This window comes from Malania oleifera, chromosome 13, assembly GCF_029873635.1.
Source record: "Malania oleifera isolate guangnan ecotype guangnan chromosome 13, ASM2987363v1, whole genome shotgun sequence".
NCBI lineage: Eukaryota > Viridiplantae > Streptophyta > Magnoliopsida > Santalales > Ximeniaceae > Malania > Malania oleifera.
The window spans coordinates 76,603,529-76,625,007 of record NC_080429.1 but is presented as its reverse complement, the minus strand read 5'-3'; the positions used below and the strand labels follow the sequence as shown (position 1 = coordinate 76,625,007).

The 21,479-nt window shown below is 39.8% G+C and overlaps 1 protein-coding gene across 4 annotated transcripts in view; it reads right to left on the bottom strand.

Annotated features, from left to right (window-relative positions):
* Nucleotides 1–8,692: 8,692 nt before the first annotated feature.
* The window catches only part of LOC131146797 (carbon catabolite repressor protein 4 homolog 3-like), a 55,217-nt gene continuing 42,430 nt past the window's right edge, over nucleotides 8,693–21,479 (bottom strand). For 3 of the 4 annotated variants that reach the window (XM_058096583.1, XM_058096585.1, XM_058096584.1), the window contains 4 exons: nucleotides 10,396–10,504; nucleotides 10,226–10,311; nucleotides 10,030–10,114; nucleotides 8,693–8,996 (listed from right to left, as the gene is read on the bottom strand). In XM_058096583.1, the coding sequence (XP_057952566.1) occupies nucleotides 8,946–8,996; nucleotides 10,030–10,114; nucleotides 10,226–10,311; nucleotides 10,396–10,504 (331 nt within the window). In that variant the 3' untranslated portion in view covers nucleotides 8,693–8,945. The remainder of the gene's footprint in view (nucleotides 8,997–10,029; nucleotides 10,115–10,225; nucleotides 10,312–10,395; nucleotides 10,505–21,479) is intronic. The other variant, XM_058096586.1, reaches the window with a different exon arrangement.

Here is a 21,479-nt window from a genome sequence, read left to right as displayed (position 1 = left end):
CTCATCTGATATCGGTTTTGAATGATTCAAGTTGCGTTGAAAACCTTACATAATGGGCTACAATTTATCCTGAAATAGCCTTTTGCTAACTCGGACTTTTACAAGGTCAAAAGTGGGCCGCAATCCAAGTCCATCCAAGTCCGAAATTCGTTAGGAGATAGCCTGGACATATTTCCATAATTTAATCATTTTTCTTAATTTTATTCCATTTTTTAGGGTTTTAAGAGGGAGATATATAAGCAAAACTTTGTATGAAGAAAGAGGATGACTGGGGCCTGGGTTTTGTAAAGGTTCTCTTAAGAGTTTATTTTTCTTTCATCTTACGATGAGAACTAATTCCCTAGCCTTGGCTAGGGATGAACTTGATCAAATAAAGGTATTTCAATTCGTTTTTAATCCATATTGTTGTTCTTCAATGTTTTTATATTTTCTATTTATTGTTCATTAATTGTTATTTGTTTTATTTCGTGCTTGAATAATCATATATCTAAATCTCTTCATGGATTCAGTCATGCTGTTTCCATAGAATGTAAGGATCCATGAATATGTTCAAGACAAACTATTAATTTTGTTACATTACTCCTCTACTGCTATATTGTCTCCGGATATATTGTTGTCATTAGATTTTGTTAACAAAGTCAATAGCTTTTGAGTTTTTAACGAGATAAAAAATATTTAGAAAACTTACTTTTGAATTTATCAAAGATTTGTAATTCTATATCTTCCGATTGGGGATTTCAGATGTGAAATTTCCAGTTGAGAAAACCAATGAATTAAAAATAGATTGATTATCTGATTTGTGAGAGGGGTTTATGATGTATTGTTCCATGCAAACTTGATTTTCCATCTGCAAAAATAATCTTAGTTTTAAATTTTTCTAAAAAGAAATCATTTGTTTTTCCTTAAAAATCATTTACTATTCTTTTTATTTTTATTTGCCCATTTGTGTTCCTTTTTCCATCTCCCTGTGGAATTGACACCCCAAAGCTGTGCTATAACTACCGCATTATTCTTTGGGCGTAATCACTATCCCTCACCTCCCAAGTGGAATCTTCACATACTTCTACGCGTCTTAATGATCCAGGTAACTGTAGTCAAGCACTTATTAGTTCTAATCACAGTGATGATGTCAACTGGATTCTCGACTCTGGAGCTACAAACCACATAACACTTGACTCCAACGATTTCTCTCATACAACTCCATCGAGAAGAAATCGTATTGCTAATGCTAATGGGATCACCTACCCAGTTGCAAGGGCTGAAATTGTGTCTCTATCTCCTTCTCTCTCATTGTCACATACGTTACCATCTCTAACTAATAAATTGATGTCTATAAGTCAAGTTACAATAAATCTCAATTGTGTGGTATTAATATATCCTAATTTTTTTCTTCTTCAGGATACTCTCACCAAGGAGATAATTGGGCATGGTACTAAAAGGGGGAGATTATACTACAAGGATGACTTTAGTCCGGGCAAAGATAATCATATGCACCATACGGTTTGAAACAAGGAAAGGCAGATTTGGCTATGGCACCATCGCTTGGGGCAACCATCATTTGGTTATTTAAAGCACTTATTTCTAGAATTATTTTCCAATGTAACACACTCAAACTTTAAATGTGATACTTGCATTTTAGCCAAGAGTCATAGAGTTCCTTATCCCATGAGCATGAATAAAACTGTGATTCATTATGCCTTAATACATTCCGATGTATGGGGTCCTTCGCTAGTAACTACATCTTCTGGTCATCGTTGGTTTGTAATTTTTGTCGACGATTGCACTCGAATGACATGGCTTTACTTATTGAAACACAAAAGTAGTAACCTGGATAATTATAAAAATTAAATTATAAAGAAGGGAGAGAGAAGAATTTTTCAATAAGGCTCTATAGGGGCTTGTCGACGAATACAGAGAGTTCATCGACGAACAATCTTCTTGGGCTCATTGATGTGGACACGTGACTCGTCGACGAGAATTTATCGAGGGGTTGATTCTAAGGCCTAAAACTCATCGATGAGAGTTAGATGTTCGTCGACGAACAGTATTCTTGGTCTCGTCGACGAGGTGACGTGACTCATCGATGAATCCACATGTTAAGACGTTTATAAATATGCAAAAATTAGGTTAGCAGTGAGAGAATTCATTTTACATGTTTTCTTTCTCTCTCTAACTCAGTTTGTCTCACTTCTCTCTACAAATCCGGCCCTATTTCTCCCTGGTTCGACGATCAGAAGCTACCACGGTGATCCTGGGGAGATTCTTTATAACCTAGTCGGAGCAGAATGTTGATTTGAGAAATTTGGGCACCATCCCAAAATCAGGATAAGAAGATTATTTAGGTATTTCTAGTATTACTGGTTTTATTTAAGCTTAGATTTGGTGTTGTATGAGAATATACTAGTGTTTTGTGAAATAAAATTAGGGTGTTATATTTTCAAGGTTAAGGTGTTTTTGGGATCTTGCAGGCATGGGTTGAGGACTTCAGCAAATATTTTTCCAAGAGCCCAAGTATATTAAAGTTTAAGAAATTGTCAATAGGCAGGTTCAAGAAATATGTGTGGTGATTTTCTGGGGAATTTATATATATATATATATATATATATGTGTGTGTGTGTGTGTGTGTGTGTGTGTGTGTGTGTGTGTGTAGTTATAGGATTTTGAGGTTGGTACGCCGAGGGCGTAAGAGTTGAATTGGAGGTAAACCTCCTAATCAGATAGGTAAGGGAAATATGCTATGCTAAAAATTTTAAAATATTTATTAATAAATTATATGTTTTTCTAGATTATTATTCAGTTCAGAAATTATTTGTATATCAGGAAATACAGTTATCCATATATGGGATATTTATTTATGTAGTTGTGTGGCATGAGAGTATTAGATCAATATAGGACTTATACAGTTTTCAGACTACTATGATTTACAGTACGCATGCAAAAATATGTTTTATCAGATTTTACAGAATTATGAATTACAGTGTATACATAGACAGATATTTTATAGCATGTACAAATTACCATGATTTCCAAAGTGTTAAAGCCATAACACTATAATATACAGTTTATGCAGTTCAGATATTACAGATCAGTTATTACAGTTTATAAAGTTAAGATATTATAGAACAGTTAATATAGTATTTTTAGAATAGTTTTTGGTGTTATGGTTATCTTAAAATCATTATGAAAGAGTAAGATATATATAGAAAATAGTATATACAGTATCAAACCCTGATGAATCAATTTATGTTCAGACAGCAGAGCACGGTATCGTTACTATTACATATCAGAGTGCAACCACACATCTTAGATAGTGTGTGGAAGGTTTCCATCAACCATGCCTGGAGGGATTGCAGGCTCCCCAGAAGTCTGGGTTGAGGTGACCGGTTTGACGAGGTAGATACAATTACCGTGCCTAGGAGAGGTTGCAAATTGGTCGGGCTGAGGATAGGTAGAGTTACAGTTGACTTGCCTAGTAGGTCAACCAGAGTTAAGTCCCGCCTACGGGCCGGACAATCCTGTCATGAGGGGTTAAATCATGGCGTACAGTTTTCCAGGGTATTTTCACAGTTATGTATATGTATACAAATTTACAAATTATCAGCAGACATATTACAATAATAGAAGTATGAATAAGTAGAAACTCAGATATTACAAATGTATTTTAAACCATAATAGATATAAAATGTATTGTGTATTGTCTTATCAATTTTCACTTTTTCAGTTACTTATTAGTATAGTATTTATGTAGCTCTAATGCCACACACTAGTAATAGCATATTTCCTCTTACTGAGCGTTGTCTCACCCCAATAATTTAATATTTTTCAGATGATCTAGTTAGGCGAGTGGATCAAGCTCACAGATAGAGAGGGTGATTACACTACCCTGTTTGTAGGGTATGTGTATACAGGAGATTGTATTTTTGTGTAGATGATACCGGGGTGATGTATATATATGTATGTATGGTTTGGGAAGAATTACTGAATTCTGGTATTGTAAATGTGGATGTATAGTTTATGTTTTCCGCTACGTAGGTGTGTACATGATCAGGGATTCCTTAATGCTTACTTGGGGCCTAAGATGTTATAGTATATAATGTAAGGGTATCAGAGCAAATTTAATTTTAATTATTATCTATAAAAAAAATGGTAATGAATTTCGGGTCGTTACAACAAAGATGAAGTATTTGGTGTGTTTCAATCCTTTCATATCATGGTTCAAACACAAATTTCAGCTAAAATTCATATCCTTCATTCTGACAATGGAGGTGAATATATTAATTAGCAATTTCAAGCATACTTCCATAGTCACGGTTTTCTCCACTTAACCTCGTGTTCTCAGACCTCACAAAAAAAAATGTCATTACCGAAAGGAAAAATCGAAATATCTTAGAAACTGCATGTGCTTTATTAATCGAGACACATGTGCCTAGTTGCTACTGGAATGATGTTGTTGCCATGACCACGCATATACTAAATCGTATGCCTACAAAAGTCTTAAACTTTCAAACTCCATTAAACGTTCTTTCTAATCATGTCCCATTACCTATTGTTCTGATGATTCCTCCCCAAATTTTTGGTTGTGTTGCTTCTGTACACCTTCATAAGAATCAACGCCTACGTTAGATCCATGCGTGGTCCGGTGCCTATTCTTGGGGTATGGCTTACATAAAAAAGGGTATCGGTGCTATGATCCCATCACCAAAAGTACCTATATCACCATGGATGTTACTTTTCTAGAGTCTAACACCTTCTTTCCATCACCGGCATCCAATTCCACTCTTCAGGGGGAGCTCAAAGATGAAGAGAAGAATTGATTAGTTGGTCAGAATTGGTTGGGTGGTGAAGGGATGGATGTTGAAGACAATCTAGCACATCCAAATGATGGAAACGACATGATATAACTGGGTGTTTAGACCTCTTTTGGAGTTTATATGTATCTAGAAGTTGAAGGAGTTAATATGTCTCCAAGAGCTTAACTTGTATCATCGGAAAATGTGGAATCTAAAGATGAATCCCCCCACTCCTCAATACCCAACTACCCTTCTTCTGAGACTATTCTTGAGGTAAGCTCTTCTACCACACCTTTACATACTAATGCCATGGATACATCTATGGGTTATGTTTACCTTTCAGACACAATCGTGGCAAGCCACCAAATCGATACTCTCCGGATGTACAAGAAAGAAGATCCAAGTATCCAATAGCCAGTGTCTACTCAAAGATTATCCGAACCTCTCAAGGCATTTGCGCATACACTTTCCTCATGTCATATCCCCAGTAGTGTTGAAGAAGCTTTATCATATCCAAAATAGGCTCAAGCTATAAAGGAAGAATTGTAGGCTCTGCAGAAAAATAAAAATAGGGATTAGTCGTACTACTTGAAGGAAAGAAGACTGTGGGTTGCAAGTGGATTTTCTCCATTAAATACAAAACGGATGGGTCCATCGATTGATATAAGGCGAGGCTGGTGGCAAAGGGATATACACAGACATATGACATAGATTATCAGGAAACTTTCTCACCTATAGCCAAACTAAATATTGTTAGAGTTCTATTATCTCTTGCAGTAAATTTAGATTGGACATTGCACAAGCTTGACGTAAAAAACGCCTTCCTCCATGGCAATCTCGCTGAGGAAGTGTACATGGACATTCCACCAAGATACATTGGTTCCTTTGAGGCAAAGGTTGCATATAAGTTGCAGCAGGCATTGTATGGGTTGAAACAATCACCTCATGCATGGTTTGGTCAGTTTAATTTGGCTATGAGAAAATATGGCTTTCAAGAAAGCAATTCGAATCATACTCTCTAGCTAAAACATTGATTAGGAAAAGTGACAGCTCTAATAGTTTATGTAGATGACATGATTATTGTCGGGGATGATGTAGAAGAGATCTCTAGACTCTAAGAGAAATTGTCAACCAAATTTGAAATGAAGAACTTGTTGGGCTTTTGTGGAGCCTAGTTGTGTTTTAATTTGGATGATGACCCGACCTCTACTTAATTAGAGATTTCAATTCTAAGGCTTGAAGCCCATTCAGAACGGAACCCTAGGCGCAACATATAAAAAGGATTGCTTTCGAGTGATTAGGGTTGACGTCATTGTACCTGCGAGAGAGCGAGAGGGAGAGCATTGTATCGCCGCACTCTTTGTGTTTTTTTCCTGATAATATTGAAATCCCTGCAACTCCGTGGACATAGGCAAAATTGCCAAACCACGTAAATATTGTCTTGTGCGTGAGATTGATTTTTCTTTGGCGTTATTTTTCCTCTATTTTGTTTCTCACAGGTTTCAGGAATTTGTTCTTTATTCCCAATAGAACCTGGGAGGACTCAATTATTTTCTGGAGATTGAAGTAGCTAGGTCAAGACAAGGCATATTTCTTTCTCAAATAAAATATGTACTAGACTTGTTGTCAGAAGTAGGATTACTAGAGTGTAAGCCAGCTAACACTCCAATTGTTTAGAATCATAAACTTGGAGAATATTCAGATCAGGTGCCAATGGACAAAGAGAGGTACCAATGGTTAGTCAGGAATCTCATCTATTTATCTCATACCCGCCCAAATATTGCTTACGCTGTAAGTGTATTGAGTCAGTTCATGCACTGTCCTAGTGAAGACCATATGGATGCAATGATGCAGATCCTTCGTTATTTGAAGTCATGTCCTAGAAAAGAGCTTATGTTCTCAAAGAATAATCATTTAAATGTTAAAGGCTACACGAACACTGAGTGGGCAAGAAACATTTTAGAAATCTACATCGAGCTACTTCACATTTGTAGGAGGCAATCTTGTTACTTGGAGAAGCAGGAAGCAAAAAGTAGTAACATTATCCAGCGTTGAAGTTGAGTTGAATTTCAAGGAATGACTAAGGGTCATTCTGAACTTCTTTGGCTTAGAAGGTTGCTACCTGATTTTGACTTTGCTCCTAACTCTGAAATGAATTTGTTTTGTGATAACAAGGCAGCAGTTGACATCGCCCATAATTTTGTCCGGCATGTTCGCACCAAGCATGTTGAGGTGAATCGACATTTTATCAAATAGAACCTTGAAGAAAAAATTATTTGATTCCCATTTATCAAATCAGAAGACCAATTGGCGAATATACTCACGAAAGCAATGTCCACAAGGAACTTCTACGACACATTTGACAAGTTGCGCATAAGAGATATCTATGCACCAACTTGAGGGGAGCATTGGCGTGAGCTGTTAGATTAGAGAAATTATAGGAACCTATTTTAATGTAAAATCCCATACTTCAAGGGTCAATCACGATTTCAGCTACAATCATTGTATAGCCTAGAATTGCTCCCTAAAGTTCCTCACTGTATCTATATATATTTGTACTCAATTCTAAAGAAAGAGAGGAAAAAAAACCCTCCATTTTAACATACTGTAGGAATTGATAATGGCTCAAAAATTAGGGTTCCTCTCAAATTAGAGATTTTAATAAAATAACTCAAAGGCTTTCAAAATCTTATGAAATCAAGATAAATTTTTTCTAAGAATATTGAAAGGAATTTGGGGATGTTGTTTCTAATAAGGAATTTAGCTGTAAAAATATTAAATTAATGTCAAAAATAGCATTTGTAGTTCATACCTAAAAGTTCAGAGATTGAAATTGAGCAAATTTTAAGAAACCTGTTGCATTCCTCATTTAAATCAGATGGTCTAAACTAAAGCTGCTCATAAGGAGCTATTATTCTGTCTTTTCTGTGAAATTTACTTCTCATTTTTTTCCTTTAATAATGAAACAGTCGTTCAGATAAATTTCAGCAATAAATTGAGTGGACACTTACAATAAAATAAAATAAAATAAAATCTGCTGAGAATTTTATGTCACGTGAGTGGGGACTATAGCCCACACTCAAAATTACAAGGCTTCACCCAGCATTCCAATCCACTAACTCTTTTATTGGCCATTTTCAATGAAATAACATAAAATGGTTACTTAACTGCTTACCATTTTATGACCTTATAATCATTTTGATAGGAAAATTAGGTAAATATATAATTAAATAATATAAAATAATATTTGAAAATATAATTTTCGGACTTCAATTTGAATACGTGAATTAATAGATATTTAATAAAATTTCCTGCTATATTTCATTTAAATTTAAATAAGCACAAATCTAAAATTCCAATGCCATGCTCCCAAGCTTAAGAGAGTGATCTTGATCACTGTTCGGAGGAGAACAACTGCGTGAGAGAAAAAGGTCGGCTGAGAGTGTGTGGGTGTTTGTGTGTGCGCGTGAGAGAGAGAGAGAGAGAGAGAGAGAGAGAGGTTTGGAGTGGGTTGGGGGAGCAGGAACAACAGTTAGTTCCTTAGCAGGTTTGTCTGAAAATATGGACGTCCATTATTGAAACATAATCACCCAGATGAGGTTGAATTTGTCCTGACAAGCCAAGGCTGATGTTGCTAGAGCATTAAAGGCTGATAGCATCAACCTTTGACTAGCTAGCCATAAAAAACTATTCAAGATGTGAACTCTGCCGGCAAGGAAAACATCTTGAAGATGCCAATTTTACCTGCATCCGCACGCCCAGTTTCCCATATTCATACTCGTTCTGAGATGAGCTCGTGAACATTTTTCACTTAATTGTCCCTATAATTGAGCAACAAATGCAACAATTGCAATGCTTGCAAACACAAATTTGGTATTGTTGTGAATTTGAGATTGTGCGACTATGAATAAAACCTCAGATAATTTTGTATTGAAAAATAGCCAAATTCACTTGACTTCAAGTTCTGAACTCTAAATTCGTTTTTCTAAACACCATGTGAATCAATTTGAACATCTTCCTAGCAATTTTACGGTTGACCTAATATATGTCTGTTATACTTGAATCCTCATCCTTTCCAGATGTGGACATGTCTAGCACTGATGTTGTTTTCATACATGTGCCCGAGAGGTAATAGTTGTCGTCTTCTTCAGCTTCTTAAGCAAAGCCAAACTCAGAAACCAAGGCCAAGTGATCACTGCCCAGTTTCTGCATAGAACATAAATAAACAGGTCAGACTGGAATGCCTATACAGATATAAACACATCAACTCTTCATTAGTAACAAGAAGACCTTGTTAGACTGCAATGTTCAAGTGGAAAGAATCAGAATATGAGTAAGGCAACAGGTCTCCAGTTCTAGAAAACCTGTTCTTAGCATGTACTAATTCGAACTGAATGCTAGTCACAAATGCCCCAACAAATGTCATCATTTTCCACCCAAAATTTAATGTTCCATTCATACAGCTACAAGTGAGGAAACCACATTTAGGATGCATACAAACCAGTTTTCGATGCATCAATTTTGAGCGCTGCCAACTGCACCCTGCCAACTCATGATGAAAAGTTGTGTTTAAAATGCTTATAGAGAGATTTCAAGATACAGCGAATGTGGAAATCTCTTTGCTTGTTGGCAACTAAAATTAATCTAACAGCTTGTGAATAAACATGAGATGAGTTACTTTGACATTCAACTGATGAGACTCAGACCCAGTGGGCTTTCGTTGATTGACTTTATTTTTTGTAAAAAACAGACTGCATGTTGAATGGATGAAGTCCAAGACTAATTCACAAGGTGATCCACATAGTTGGGCCTATATTTGTGTTTTCGCGTTGTTAGGTGTAACTGTGTAAGGCCTGTATATTACAGTTGTGCACCTTGACAGGAGGGCCCATAATTACTAAAACTGCTGGCTAGGTCCCCTCTCCTATCCAAAACATCTGAGTCAATAGGCCATGGAGACAGCATGCCCAGCTCTGTCCTACCATATTGAAGTTGGAGAGCAAGACCGTAGTGGTCAACATTAGGGTTCTGTAGTTCACTCACTCACAAGTTGAAGCTAAGCTGAATTAATGGTGCCATGGTCTCACTAGGAATCAATGAAGGCATACATACAAAAGGCAATTCTATCAAACTTCTGTGAGGCAGCCAATTTATCCAAAACTTCCTATTCCTAACACCCCCATGTGTTATTTCCATTGTAAAGTCCAAGACCCCTTAACATAGCCTGGAATTATTATACCTTGTATGGAAGGCCACCTGTCCTCTTAAGAATTTCAATTGGAAGAGTATCTAGAACTCCTACTGGTACAAGACCATCTGAATACCTAAAGAAATAGAAGCATTTGCTTATCATCAGCATCAGCGTCACTTTCATTACTACCACTACAATGCAGCAATATAAATCATTAATGTGGAATTCAAATGAAGTTATTTACCACAAATAGTCAACAGTTCCAAGAAATTTTGAGTGGTAGGATGTTGCCAAAGGCTCACCGTTGGAGTTCCTAGTTCTCAAAGAACCCTTAAAAACATTGTTGTTAAAAATATCTCAAATTATTTAAATATAGAAGATGGAAATAATAGGGGTAAAAAAAACTCTTAATACCTCCACTGTGGCATAGGAACTGTTGAGCTGTAAAGGATGTGTGGCTACTTCACAACCGGCATTGCCAGTTGCAACTTTAACCTCTTCATCAGTCCAAAAATTTAAAAGACTGAAAAAACGAACATTTAAGCACATAAAGTTAATATTCTACTGAAATAAGTCACATATATTTGCACAATCTGAAATAAGGTGCATCGAGCAACAGGCCCCTATAGAGTAACCATGCGATATGCATCTATATGTGATATTTTATACCCAAATAGAACACCTTAGTACTATAGTAAATAGACGTATGCCAAAATAATAAAATTTTAAGAGTAAACATAGTAAAACTAATGAAGAACTTTGAAAAGTACAAAATTAACCTAGCTGGAAAGATGAATTTATTCATCAATCCAGCAATACTTCAATGCTAGGAGTGATGTAGGACAAGAAGCAAGACCTTGGGAAGATGCATGTTGGAGACTACTTAAGAAGAATTTGATTGATAATTGTTGGGTTTAATTAGTAGTTTACTATGTGTTTAATATTAATTAGAATACGATTATGTGTATTTGGGGGTTGTTTGTAATATTTGTGTAAAATAGGGACAAGTTTGTAATGTAATGTAGTTTTAGGAGTTTGTGTAATTTCATGTAAAGAGGTTTTCTTATAAATAGTGTGTGAAAGCCATGTTGTAGGAAGTCATTGATGAATTTGAATTGGAATTGAACATGAATTCCCCCCTGGTATCTCCTCTCCTCCCTTCCCTTTCCTTCCTCTCTTCTATTTCTTCTAAATTCTCCCATGGCTTCCGAACCTTGATGTTGCCCCTTCATTTGGTGTCAGAGCCCAACCACGATCTCATTCTTCCATTTCAGTCCCCCATTCTTCCTTCACTCCCCTTCTCTTTTCTTCCTCCTCCTCTTCCAATCTTCTTCTTCCCTGTTATTCCCTTCTTCCCCCATCTCAGTTCTGCCTTCTCCATTCCTTCCCTTTCTCTGTTCACTCTGCTGCTGGACAGCCCCTTCCCTCTATTTTCTGCTCATCCCCTTCTCTCTTCTCTTCTGCCCTCTTTCTTCTTCTTTGTTTCTCTTCTTCTCCCTTCTTCTATCTTCTTCTCTAGTCTCTTTTTCATTCCATGCTTCTTCCTCCCTCCTATCTCTCTGATTATAACTTCTGGTTGTCTGTTCTGAAATTTCAGTAAAAAAAAAAAAGACCAAAAAGCAGTTCTGCAGTTTCTGAACTTCTCATAAAATTCCAGCCGTGTCCCTATTTCTTCAAACACCACTTTCCAGCTACCATCCTACAACACCACCCACACCATCAAAGAAGGAACACCCCAATGCCCCTTCCCCTATAATTTCATCGCCTTCCAATCACCGGAACAGGCTCACGTGCCGATCAAAAGGATTCTGGCTGTTGGCCCCCTACAATCCTTAACATTTGGTGATTTTTTAACACACTGCCACCACTTCTAAAATCCACATCCATGAACACTCCTCAACCAAAGTTTCATTGCTGGAGGTGCCTCACCGGAAGCGCACATGCCCCGTGCGCCGTTGACCTCCGAATAGGAAGCTTCCACAGTTCTTTACAATTTCCAGTCTCGTGAAAAATTGCTTCAGCCACGAGATTTGGATTTTCTCCACGACATTTTGACCTGCTAGGAGATATTTTGTCATGGACACAACATATTGCAAGCAAGCACAATAATTTTGGCACGAAACCCTAAATTGCCACTGCCAGCATCAAAAATCAGCTTTTGTTGCTTGTGAGTTTTCTTTGTGAATTAGTTTCATTTCAGCAGGACAATCAATATCAAGGTGAATTAAAGATAGTTTTTTTAAGAAATTGGGAGTAAGGCTTGTGGGAAATTGTATTAAGGGGTTGTGATATATAGCTGCAGCATGTATATGCATAAATTCGGCAACATGGTGACAAATTATAGGAAAAAGGAATGCCATCTGCCAAACTTTGGGCACAATTTCAAGCTTTTCAATACCTTTCTCAAATGTGGAGAAAAGGTTTGCAAAATCATCATTGACGGAAGATGTCCAATGAATGTGGTTTCCATAAATGGAGTCATTCGCATGCAACTTCATCCAAAATCCCATCCAAAGCCTTATAACACTACCTTAAATGTTTATGAAAGACATTTGGTTCCTATCCAAATTGGTGCTTACTTTGATAATGTTCGGTGTGACAACATACCTATGAAGATTGGCCATGTACTCCTTGGTTCTAATTGATTAGATGATTTGGGTGCAACTCAAGGACATGGAAACACGTATTCCACTACAATGGGAAGAAAATCATTTTGAAGCCTACTCTACCAACCAACCAGGACAAAGAATCTAAGGTTAGTGATCATGTCAAAGTTACTCAAATTGAAGACACTACAAGCAAGGTAATGGAAGTATTTGAAGACATCCAAAGTCTATTATAGAGTTTGTCATCCCTGATGAATTCATTGATGCTAATTCTCAAGTCAAGTCTATGGTGCTGCCAATGGAATGCGATTTCTTGTCTCATTCAAGCATTGGCTTTCAAAAAGTCCAAGTTTGCCTCTCCCTTTTGATCCTCCAACATTTCAAAATTCAAGGCTGAATTTTTTCTAACTAGGGGAGAGTTGATGTAGGACAAGAAACCAGACTCTTGGGAAGATCCATGCTGGAGATTACGAAGAAAAATTGGATTGATAATTGTTGGGTTTAATTAGTAGTTTACTATGTGCTTAATATTAATTAGAATAGGATTATGTGTATTTGGGGGTTGTTTGTAATATTTGTGTAAAGTAGGGGTATGTTTGTAATGTAACGTAGTTTTAGGGGTTTATGTGCAATTTCATGTAAAGAGGATTTCTTATAAATTATCCTATAGCTGCAGAACCTTGATGCTGCCCCTGCATCAAGGAGTCATCCTCTGAATATGCAGAGCATGGACTATCCAAAAAAGAGCTATCAAAGTACAGGTCCCACTCCTGGCTCTTAGTTGCAACAACCAGGGGCTCTTCTAAGAATCCTCCAAGAATGGTGTCTGATATGACCTCACCATGTCAAGAGGGAAATTGAGCCAAAAGGTTTTCAAGAGCTTGAGATCTGATAGCTTGGGAGGAACAATTGTGATATCCTACTGTCCAATTACTATAAAATGAATTTTCCAAGTGAGGAGGTACTCAATCTTCCTTAGCAAAAGTAGCTTGCCAGCTAGAAGATAGTGTCAGAGCTTCTGAGTGGCAAGGAGAAGTGATGGGCAATACTTTTCTATCACACAGTAACTTTACTCCCTTGTAAAGACCTGCTTAAATAATCAATTGGGAGTCACATCTCACCCACTTATTGTGCCCACGGCGCTCTGACAGAATTCTCGGTTGAAGTGAGATAGAATCTCATGGGAAGGTCTTTGAATGGCTTGATTACAATGGCCAGAACAGCTAGGATTCTCACTATTCTAGCGAAGGCTTCCTGATGCTCACCTCCTCACTTGAATGGAACATATTCCTTCAACAGGATTCAAAATGATGCGACGGATCTCAGCCAGAGATGATTCTCCACATGTATGACTCATCCAGAGTCTTCCTTAATATCACGTGTCATGTCACAGTAATAGCCTTGGTAGGTTGCTCCCACATCCTAAAGCCCAATGTATAAAATGCATAGCCTGAATGTGGTATTTCTCCTTTGGAACCATCTAAAATTTAACCCACTGAAACCATCCATGAAAGAGAACATTTCCAGTCCCCATGGATGCATCTACCAAGGTATCAGTATTAGGAGCGAAATTATCCTTGGGACAAGCCTTGTCGATGTCTCTAAATTCCATGCACACCCAAATATGACTATTCTACTTCTTTAACTGGAACTATGTTTACCAGCTACACTAGGTGTTGGATTAGCTCAATAAATCCAACTTCGAAGAGCTTGTAAATCTCTTCTTTAATATAAATTTCCACTTCAAATCAGAAAACCTGTCAGGACTGCTCGACTGGCCTACCCCCTAGAGCAGCTTCTCATTTATGCATTCAAACTTCTCATCAAAATCTAGTATCTCCTCATAAGCCCAAATAAAGACATCCTACTACTTTAAGGAGCTTAATAAGCTTGGGTGTGCTGCTCCTTAGGAAGTTTCTGCTTATGAAAACAGGCCTTGAAGTCCCACATCCTCCCCTGCATTTATTTCCTCCCAACTCCTACCACTAAGATTTTGGTTGATCTTAGAAGTGTCTTGGAAAAACTTGAAGAAGAATGGATTCCGTCTGTTGGGAGTGCATTGGAAAACCTGAGACTTGGACCCTGCCACCCCAAGCACCTCCACTCCTTCATATACACTTTCTCATTCCACCTCTCTTCCTTATTCAATATAACTGTCTAAGTTGTAAACGAATAACAAGAAGCAATTGCAGATTTTTTCCCTTTTTTCAATGCAAATTGATGTACACATTTTTTAGTAGTAACATTGAACTATCAACAACACGAGTAAGTTTTTAATTAAAATTTTCAATATTATAGGGGCTTGAGTCAATGACTAATAACATAAAAAATGAATAGCATTAAGACTGTTCCCTCCCTCTATTACTGAAAGTAGAGGACCAATTGTAAGTCCATTTTACAAGAATCCAACTACAACTCAAATGTTAGTATGGTAGGGACTCCAATTATAACTCCATTTTCCAAAATATTGTGTACTTCCCAAAATCAAATATTCTCTTAAAAGAGTTAAAGAACATTGGTATTTCTCTCTCTTTGTTATCAATTTTCCATCTCAAGCTCATACAAGCCCTAGTGTCACGAGCTAAGCTTGTTCAGGGCATTATGCTTGCCTGTGACCGCTTATCTCGTGTGTTTGGGATGTGTTTTCATCATGTAAATACTAGTGTAGGGTTATTTTCCAGTATTTATTTCATTGTAAGCCAAATAAGGCAGTATGACTCCTCGGTCACTTTGATGTTTCCTAGTGCCAGAGTAAGAATGGCCCAGAAAGCTCTTTAGGGGAGGGCGAGTGTTCATCAATCATTGTAAAACTCACTAGCAATTGTCAACGTGCTTAGCCTACTTGCCTCCCTCACTAAGTACAACATGTCAACGGAGGATTTGTTAATGAATTACGTTTGCTTCAATATTTACTGCTTGGTTGCCACGGCTTTCATGAATTGATTATTATTTCCGCTGCTATCTGATTGAATGTTAATGAAAGTGCTTCGTGGATGAATGTTGGTAAACAAAAGGCTGGCTAGTTAAGCAAGAGTGCTTTAGCTAGCGCCGCACGGCCCTTCACAACAGTGTGAAAAAGGCGGACCGTGACATTTGGTATCAGAGCCAAGGCTCAGTTACTACGAGAATTCAGTTACCTTCGTTGTGGGATTTTGGAAGCTTTGGTAGTTGACCATGGCACCAAACACTGCTGAGAGACTTGGTGCACTGGAAGCACAGGTTGAAGAGACAACCAACAATATGGCCAACGAGATGGCCCAACTAAGGGGACTTGTTGATGAGGTGATGGGATCACAGCAACATCAAACAAGTTTGACAAGTGAAATGTCAGAGGACTTTCACCACACTGTGGAAACTTTGCAGGCCCGGATGGCTGATCTGGATGCAAAGGTGAATCTGATGGTTCTTGCTATGGGGAACTCCAACACTTCGGGAGTCAGCAAGACCAAGGTGCCAGAACCCAGGACGTATGGGGGTGCCCGTAATGCTAAGGAGTTAGAGAACTTCTTGTTTGATATGGAACAGTATTTCCGCGCTGTGAGGATGCCCTCGGAACAGGTGAAAGTGGACACTGCAACCATGTACTTGGTGGGTGATGCCAAACTGTGGTGGCGTGCTAAGTACTATGACATTGAGAATGGAAACTGTGTAATCGATAGTTGGGCAGACTTGAAGAGAGAGCTCAAGGCCCAATTTTTTCCTGAAAATGTTGAGTATAATGCAAGGAGAAAACTGAGAGATCTCAAGCATACGGGGTCGATCAGCGAATATGTGAAACAATTCTCTGCTTTAATGTTGGATATTCGGGATATGTCGGAGAAGGACAAGTTGTTCTATTTTCTTGAGGGGATGAAACCGTGGGCAAGGACTGAACTTCATAGACAAAGAGTTCAAGACTTGCCTACCGCACAAGCTGCTGCAGAACGCTTGACTGACTATGCTGGGGAGAAAACCACTTCATCCAAAGGATCTGGCGGAGAGGGAAACAATGGAAAGTCTTTCAAGAAAGGCAAACCCAAGAATGGGGGAGCCGACTATAAAGCATCAACCTCAAAGGAAGCTTCGTCGTCTCGAGGGTTCAACACACCCAAGGGAAAGGGTAAACTTGAGTGTTTCTTGTGTCGAGGTCCTCATAGAGTCTTTGAGTGCCCTCACAAGGCATCACTTAATGCTTTACAGGCTTCCATTGCCGAACAGGCAGGGGAAGACGATGGGGAAGAAGATGAGACCCCGAGGATGGGTGCAATGCGGCAGGTGAGCGCATTGGAAAAGCAGGCGAAAGTACCAAAGGCTACACGAGCCAGAGGGCTAATGTTTGTGGACTTGAGAATCAATGGGAAGAGCACCCGCGCTATGGTGGATACCGGGGCTACCCATAACTTTGTTTCGCAACCAGAAGCTTGGAGACTCAACTTATCCTTAGAGAAGGATACAGGACGCATGAAAGCAGTTAATTCTGTAGCCCAGCCTACTCTGGGAGTAGCCAAGCAAGTTACTGTGAAGCTTGGGCAGTGGGAAGGTCATGTGAATTTTACAGCAGTGCCATTGGATGACTTTCCAGTCATTCTGGGAATGGAGTTCCTAAGGGGAACGAAGGCAGTGATGATGCCTTCGGCTGGTTCCCTATGCCTGATGGGAGATCACCCGTGCATGGTGCAAGCTATTGCAACGAAAGGAGACGATGGGAAGTTCCTTTCAGCCATGCAACTCAAGAAAGGTCTGAGGAAGGGAGAGCAGACATATCTAGCCACGATGGTGGTAGATAAAGAAGTAGGCAAAGAACTGGTGCCTACAACTATCCAAGCGGTGTTGGATGAGTACAAGGAGGTGATGCCAGATAAGTTACCTCATGAACTACCTCCACTACGGGGTGTGGAGCATGAGATCGAGTTGTTTCCAGGGGTGAAACCACCTGCAAAAGGGCCATATCGGATGGCGCCTCCAGAGTTGGCAGAATTGAGGAAGCAACTTGATGAATTATTGGAAGCGGGATATATTCGCCCTTCCAAAGCACCATTTGGAGCACCGGTGCTATTTCAGAAGAAACACGATGGGAGCCTGCGGATGTGTGTAGACTACCGCGCGCTCAACAAGGTGACAGTGCGCAACAAGTATCCTATTCCGTTGATTGCTGATTTATTGGATCAGTTGAGTCATGCCAAGTACTTCACTAAACTTGACTTGAGGTCAGGTTACTATCAGGTGAGAATTGCTGATGGGGATGAGCCGAAGACTACTTGTGTGACACGGTATGGGGCATATGAATTCTTGGTGATGCCGTTCGGGCTAACGAATGCACCTGCAACATTCTGCACCTTGATGAACCAGGTTTTCCGTGAATACCTTGACAAGTTTGTCGTGGTGTACCTGGATGATATCGTTGTCTACAGTTCCACTCTGGAGGAACATAAAGAGCATCTGCGGAAGGTGTTCGATAGGCTGAAGGGAAACAGTCTATATGTGAAGAAGGAGAAGTGTTCTTTCGCTCAGAAAAGCATAAAATTCCTTGGTTATGTGATTGACCAAGGTCATATTAGAATGGATATGGAGAAGGTAAGGGCAATTCAAGAATGGAAGATCCCAACAACAGTGAAAGAGTTGCGTTCCTTTCTTGGCCTTGCCAACTACTACAGGAAGTTCATAGAGGGGTATTCACGAAGAACGGCCCCTATGACATAACTACTAAAGAAGGGTCATGGGTGGAACTGGATAGAGGAGTGCCAAGGAGCCTTTGATGACTTGAAGGATGCCATGATGAGAGATCCGGTTCTGGCTCTTCCGGATGTCATGAAACCCTTCGAGGTACAGACAGATGCATCAAACTTCGCCCTTGGAGGAGTCTTGGTACAGGAGGGACATCCTGTTGCGTACGAAAGCCGTAAGCTTAGTGAAGCGGAGCGGAAGTACACAGCTCAAGAGAAGGAGATGTTAGTAGTGATACATTGTCTCCGTGTGTGGAGGCATTACTTACTTGGGGCAAGGTTTGTGGTGAAAACAGATAATTCAGGTGTTAGCCATTTCTTCACACAGCCAAAGTTGACACCCAAGCAAGGCCGATGGCAAGAATTCTTGGCAGAATTTGATTTCTCATTTGAGCACAAGGCGGGGCGATTGAACCAAGTCGTGGATGCACTGAGTAGGAAGGCCGAACTGGCGGCCTTACAAATGGTAACACATCTGACTTCAAGCACTGTTACCACAACGATGCGGGAACGCATCAAAGAGAACTTAGCCAAAGATCCAGTTGCGCAGAACTTAATGAAACTTACCAAAGAAGGGAAGGCACGATAGTTTTGGATGGAAGATGGATTGCTGATAACCCATGGTAACCGGCTCTTTGTGCCACGAGCAGGTGATCTGAGAAAGACATTGCTGAAGGAATGTCATGATACCATGTGGGCCGAACATCCAGGATGGCAGCGCACTTTGGCCTTACTAAAGCGGGGGTACTATTGGCCGCACATGCTTGATGATGTGGTTGATTATACCCGAACTTGTCTCACTTGCCAACAAGACAAGGTTGAGCGGAGTAAAACGGCTGGGCTGTTGGAGCCCTTACCAGTACCGTCCAAACCGTGGGAAAGTGTCTCATTAGACTTCATCACCAACCTGCCCAGAGTGGGAGACGCAGGGTCTATACTTGTTATTATAGACAGGTTTTCGAAGTATGGTACATTCATAGCCGCACCGAAGTACTGTTCGGCATAGGAGACAGCACAGTTATTTTTTAAGAACATTGTGAAATATTGGGGTGTTCCCCACGACATTGTTAGTGACCGAGACTCAAGATTCACTGGCAACTTCTGGACAGAACTTTTCAGAATCCTCGGTTCACAACTAGAAATCTCTTCGAGTTATCACCCACAGACAGATGGACAGACGGAGAGATTCAATGGGCTACTTGAAGGGTACTTGCGCCACTTTGTCAACGCCAACCAGAAGAATTGGGTGCAGCTACTCGATGTGGCTCAGTTCTGTTTCAATGCCCAAAAGTGCTCCACGACCAACAAGAGTCCTTTTGAGCTTGTTACAGGCCAGCAGCCGCTGTTACCTCACATAGTGGATGAGCCGTACAGAGGAAAGAGTCCCAGGGCGTACGTCTTTACCAAAGAATGGAAACCAAATGCTGAGATTGCCCGAGCCTACCTCGAGAAAGCTACTAAGCGGATGAAGAAGTGGGCAGATCAGGGGAGAAGATCGCAGCACTTCAACGTAGGTGACTTGGTGCTTGTTAAGCTCAATCCTGAACAAGTCAGGTCACTACGAGGACGAGATAGGAGACTACTTCGCAAATATGAAGGACCAATCCCCATCTTGGCCAAAGTCGGGAAGGTCTCCTACAAAATCGACCCTCCGACTTGGATGAAAGTGCATCCTGTGTTTCACGTCAGCTGCCTCAAGCCGTACAACGCCGACACCGACGATCTAAGCAGAAATCAGTCAGCCAGAGCAGAAGTGAGTACAGGGCAACCTGACAGACGTGAAGTTGAAGAAATCCTTGCAGACAGAGAGTTCAAATCCTCAAGGAAGAAGAGGCAGGAATTCTTAGTAAAGTGGAAAGGCCTTGGTGACGAAGAAATTAGCTGGGTTTCGGCGGAAGACATGCAACCGTTCGTAGACGAAGTTGAAGTGTACCTAGCGTCAAAGTCTACGGGGACGTCGACCGCATAAGTGGGGGAGAATGTCACAAGCTAAGCTTGTTCAGGGCATTATACTTGCCTGTGACCGCTTATCTCGTGTGTTTGGGATGGGTTTCCATCATGTAAATACTAGTGTAGGGTTATTTTCCAGTATTTATTTCATTGTAAGCCAAATAAGGCAGTATGACTCCTCGGTCACTTTGATGTTTCCTAGTGCCAGAGTGAGAATGGCCCAGAAAGCTCTTTAGGGGAGGGTGAGTGTTCATCAATCATTGTAAAACTCACTAGCAATTGTCAACGTGCTTAGCCTACTTGCCTCCCTCGCTAAGTACAACATATCAACGGAGGATTTGTTAATGAATTACGTTTGCTTCAATATTTACTGCTTGGTTGCCACGGCTTTCATGAATTGATTATTATTTCCGCTGCTATCTGATTGAATGTTAATGAAAGTGCTTCGTGGATGAATGTTGGTAAACAAAAGGCTGGCTAGTTAAGCAAGAGTGCTTTAGCTAGCGCCGCACGGCCCTTCACAACGGTGTGAAAAAGGCGGACCGTGACACCTAGCCATGCGAGGTAAGTCAAGATAGGAGTTGTTTATACCATTGAATTTTTCCAGCAAAAAGAAAGCAAGAAATATGATCAGATTTTGGGTCCATGATACAAATTCAGACCTAGATTTTAGAAAGTGAGTTGCTTTGTATTCATAATACAAATTTAGAAAAATAAGGAATTCTCTCAATTTTTCAAAAACATTTTCATTTGACTGAACACTGAATACATTTGAGTAGACACTTTCTGTAACTTGGATTGTTACCCTAAGTGATCTAGAACACAAACGTCCTCGTATTGGGATGCACAATCCGGATCACAGTTCAACAATCTGTGTAACTATGGTCCCCCTCTACTAGGTGCTCACCATCTAAAATCTTTCTCATATAAGATCCTCTTCAACATCATTTTAAATAGAATCAGCAACACTTTGGATCAACCTCCTCTTCATTGGTAGGCTGGTGCTAGACAACAGGGGGGCCACTCATTAAGGAGAGTGTGCACCTTGTTCATGTTATAAGGAAAAGCAGGGTGGGGGATTAGGTCTCCCAATAGGTCCACCACTCCAAGGTTTTTTGTTTAATTTGTCCACCCTACCTTTGATGTGCTCACCAGGTCTATTCCCCAAGCAGGCATTGTCATTCTTCTACCACTGGATGAACTATGTCTGGTTTGCAGAATGGAATGGGGTAGCAAAGGA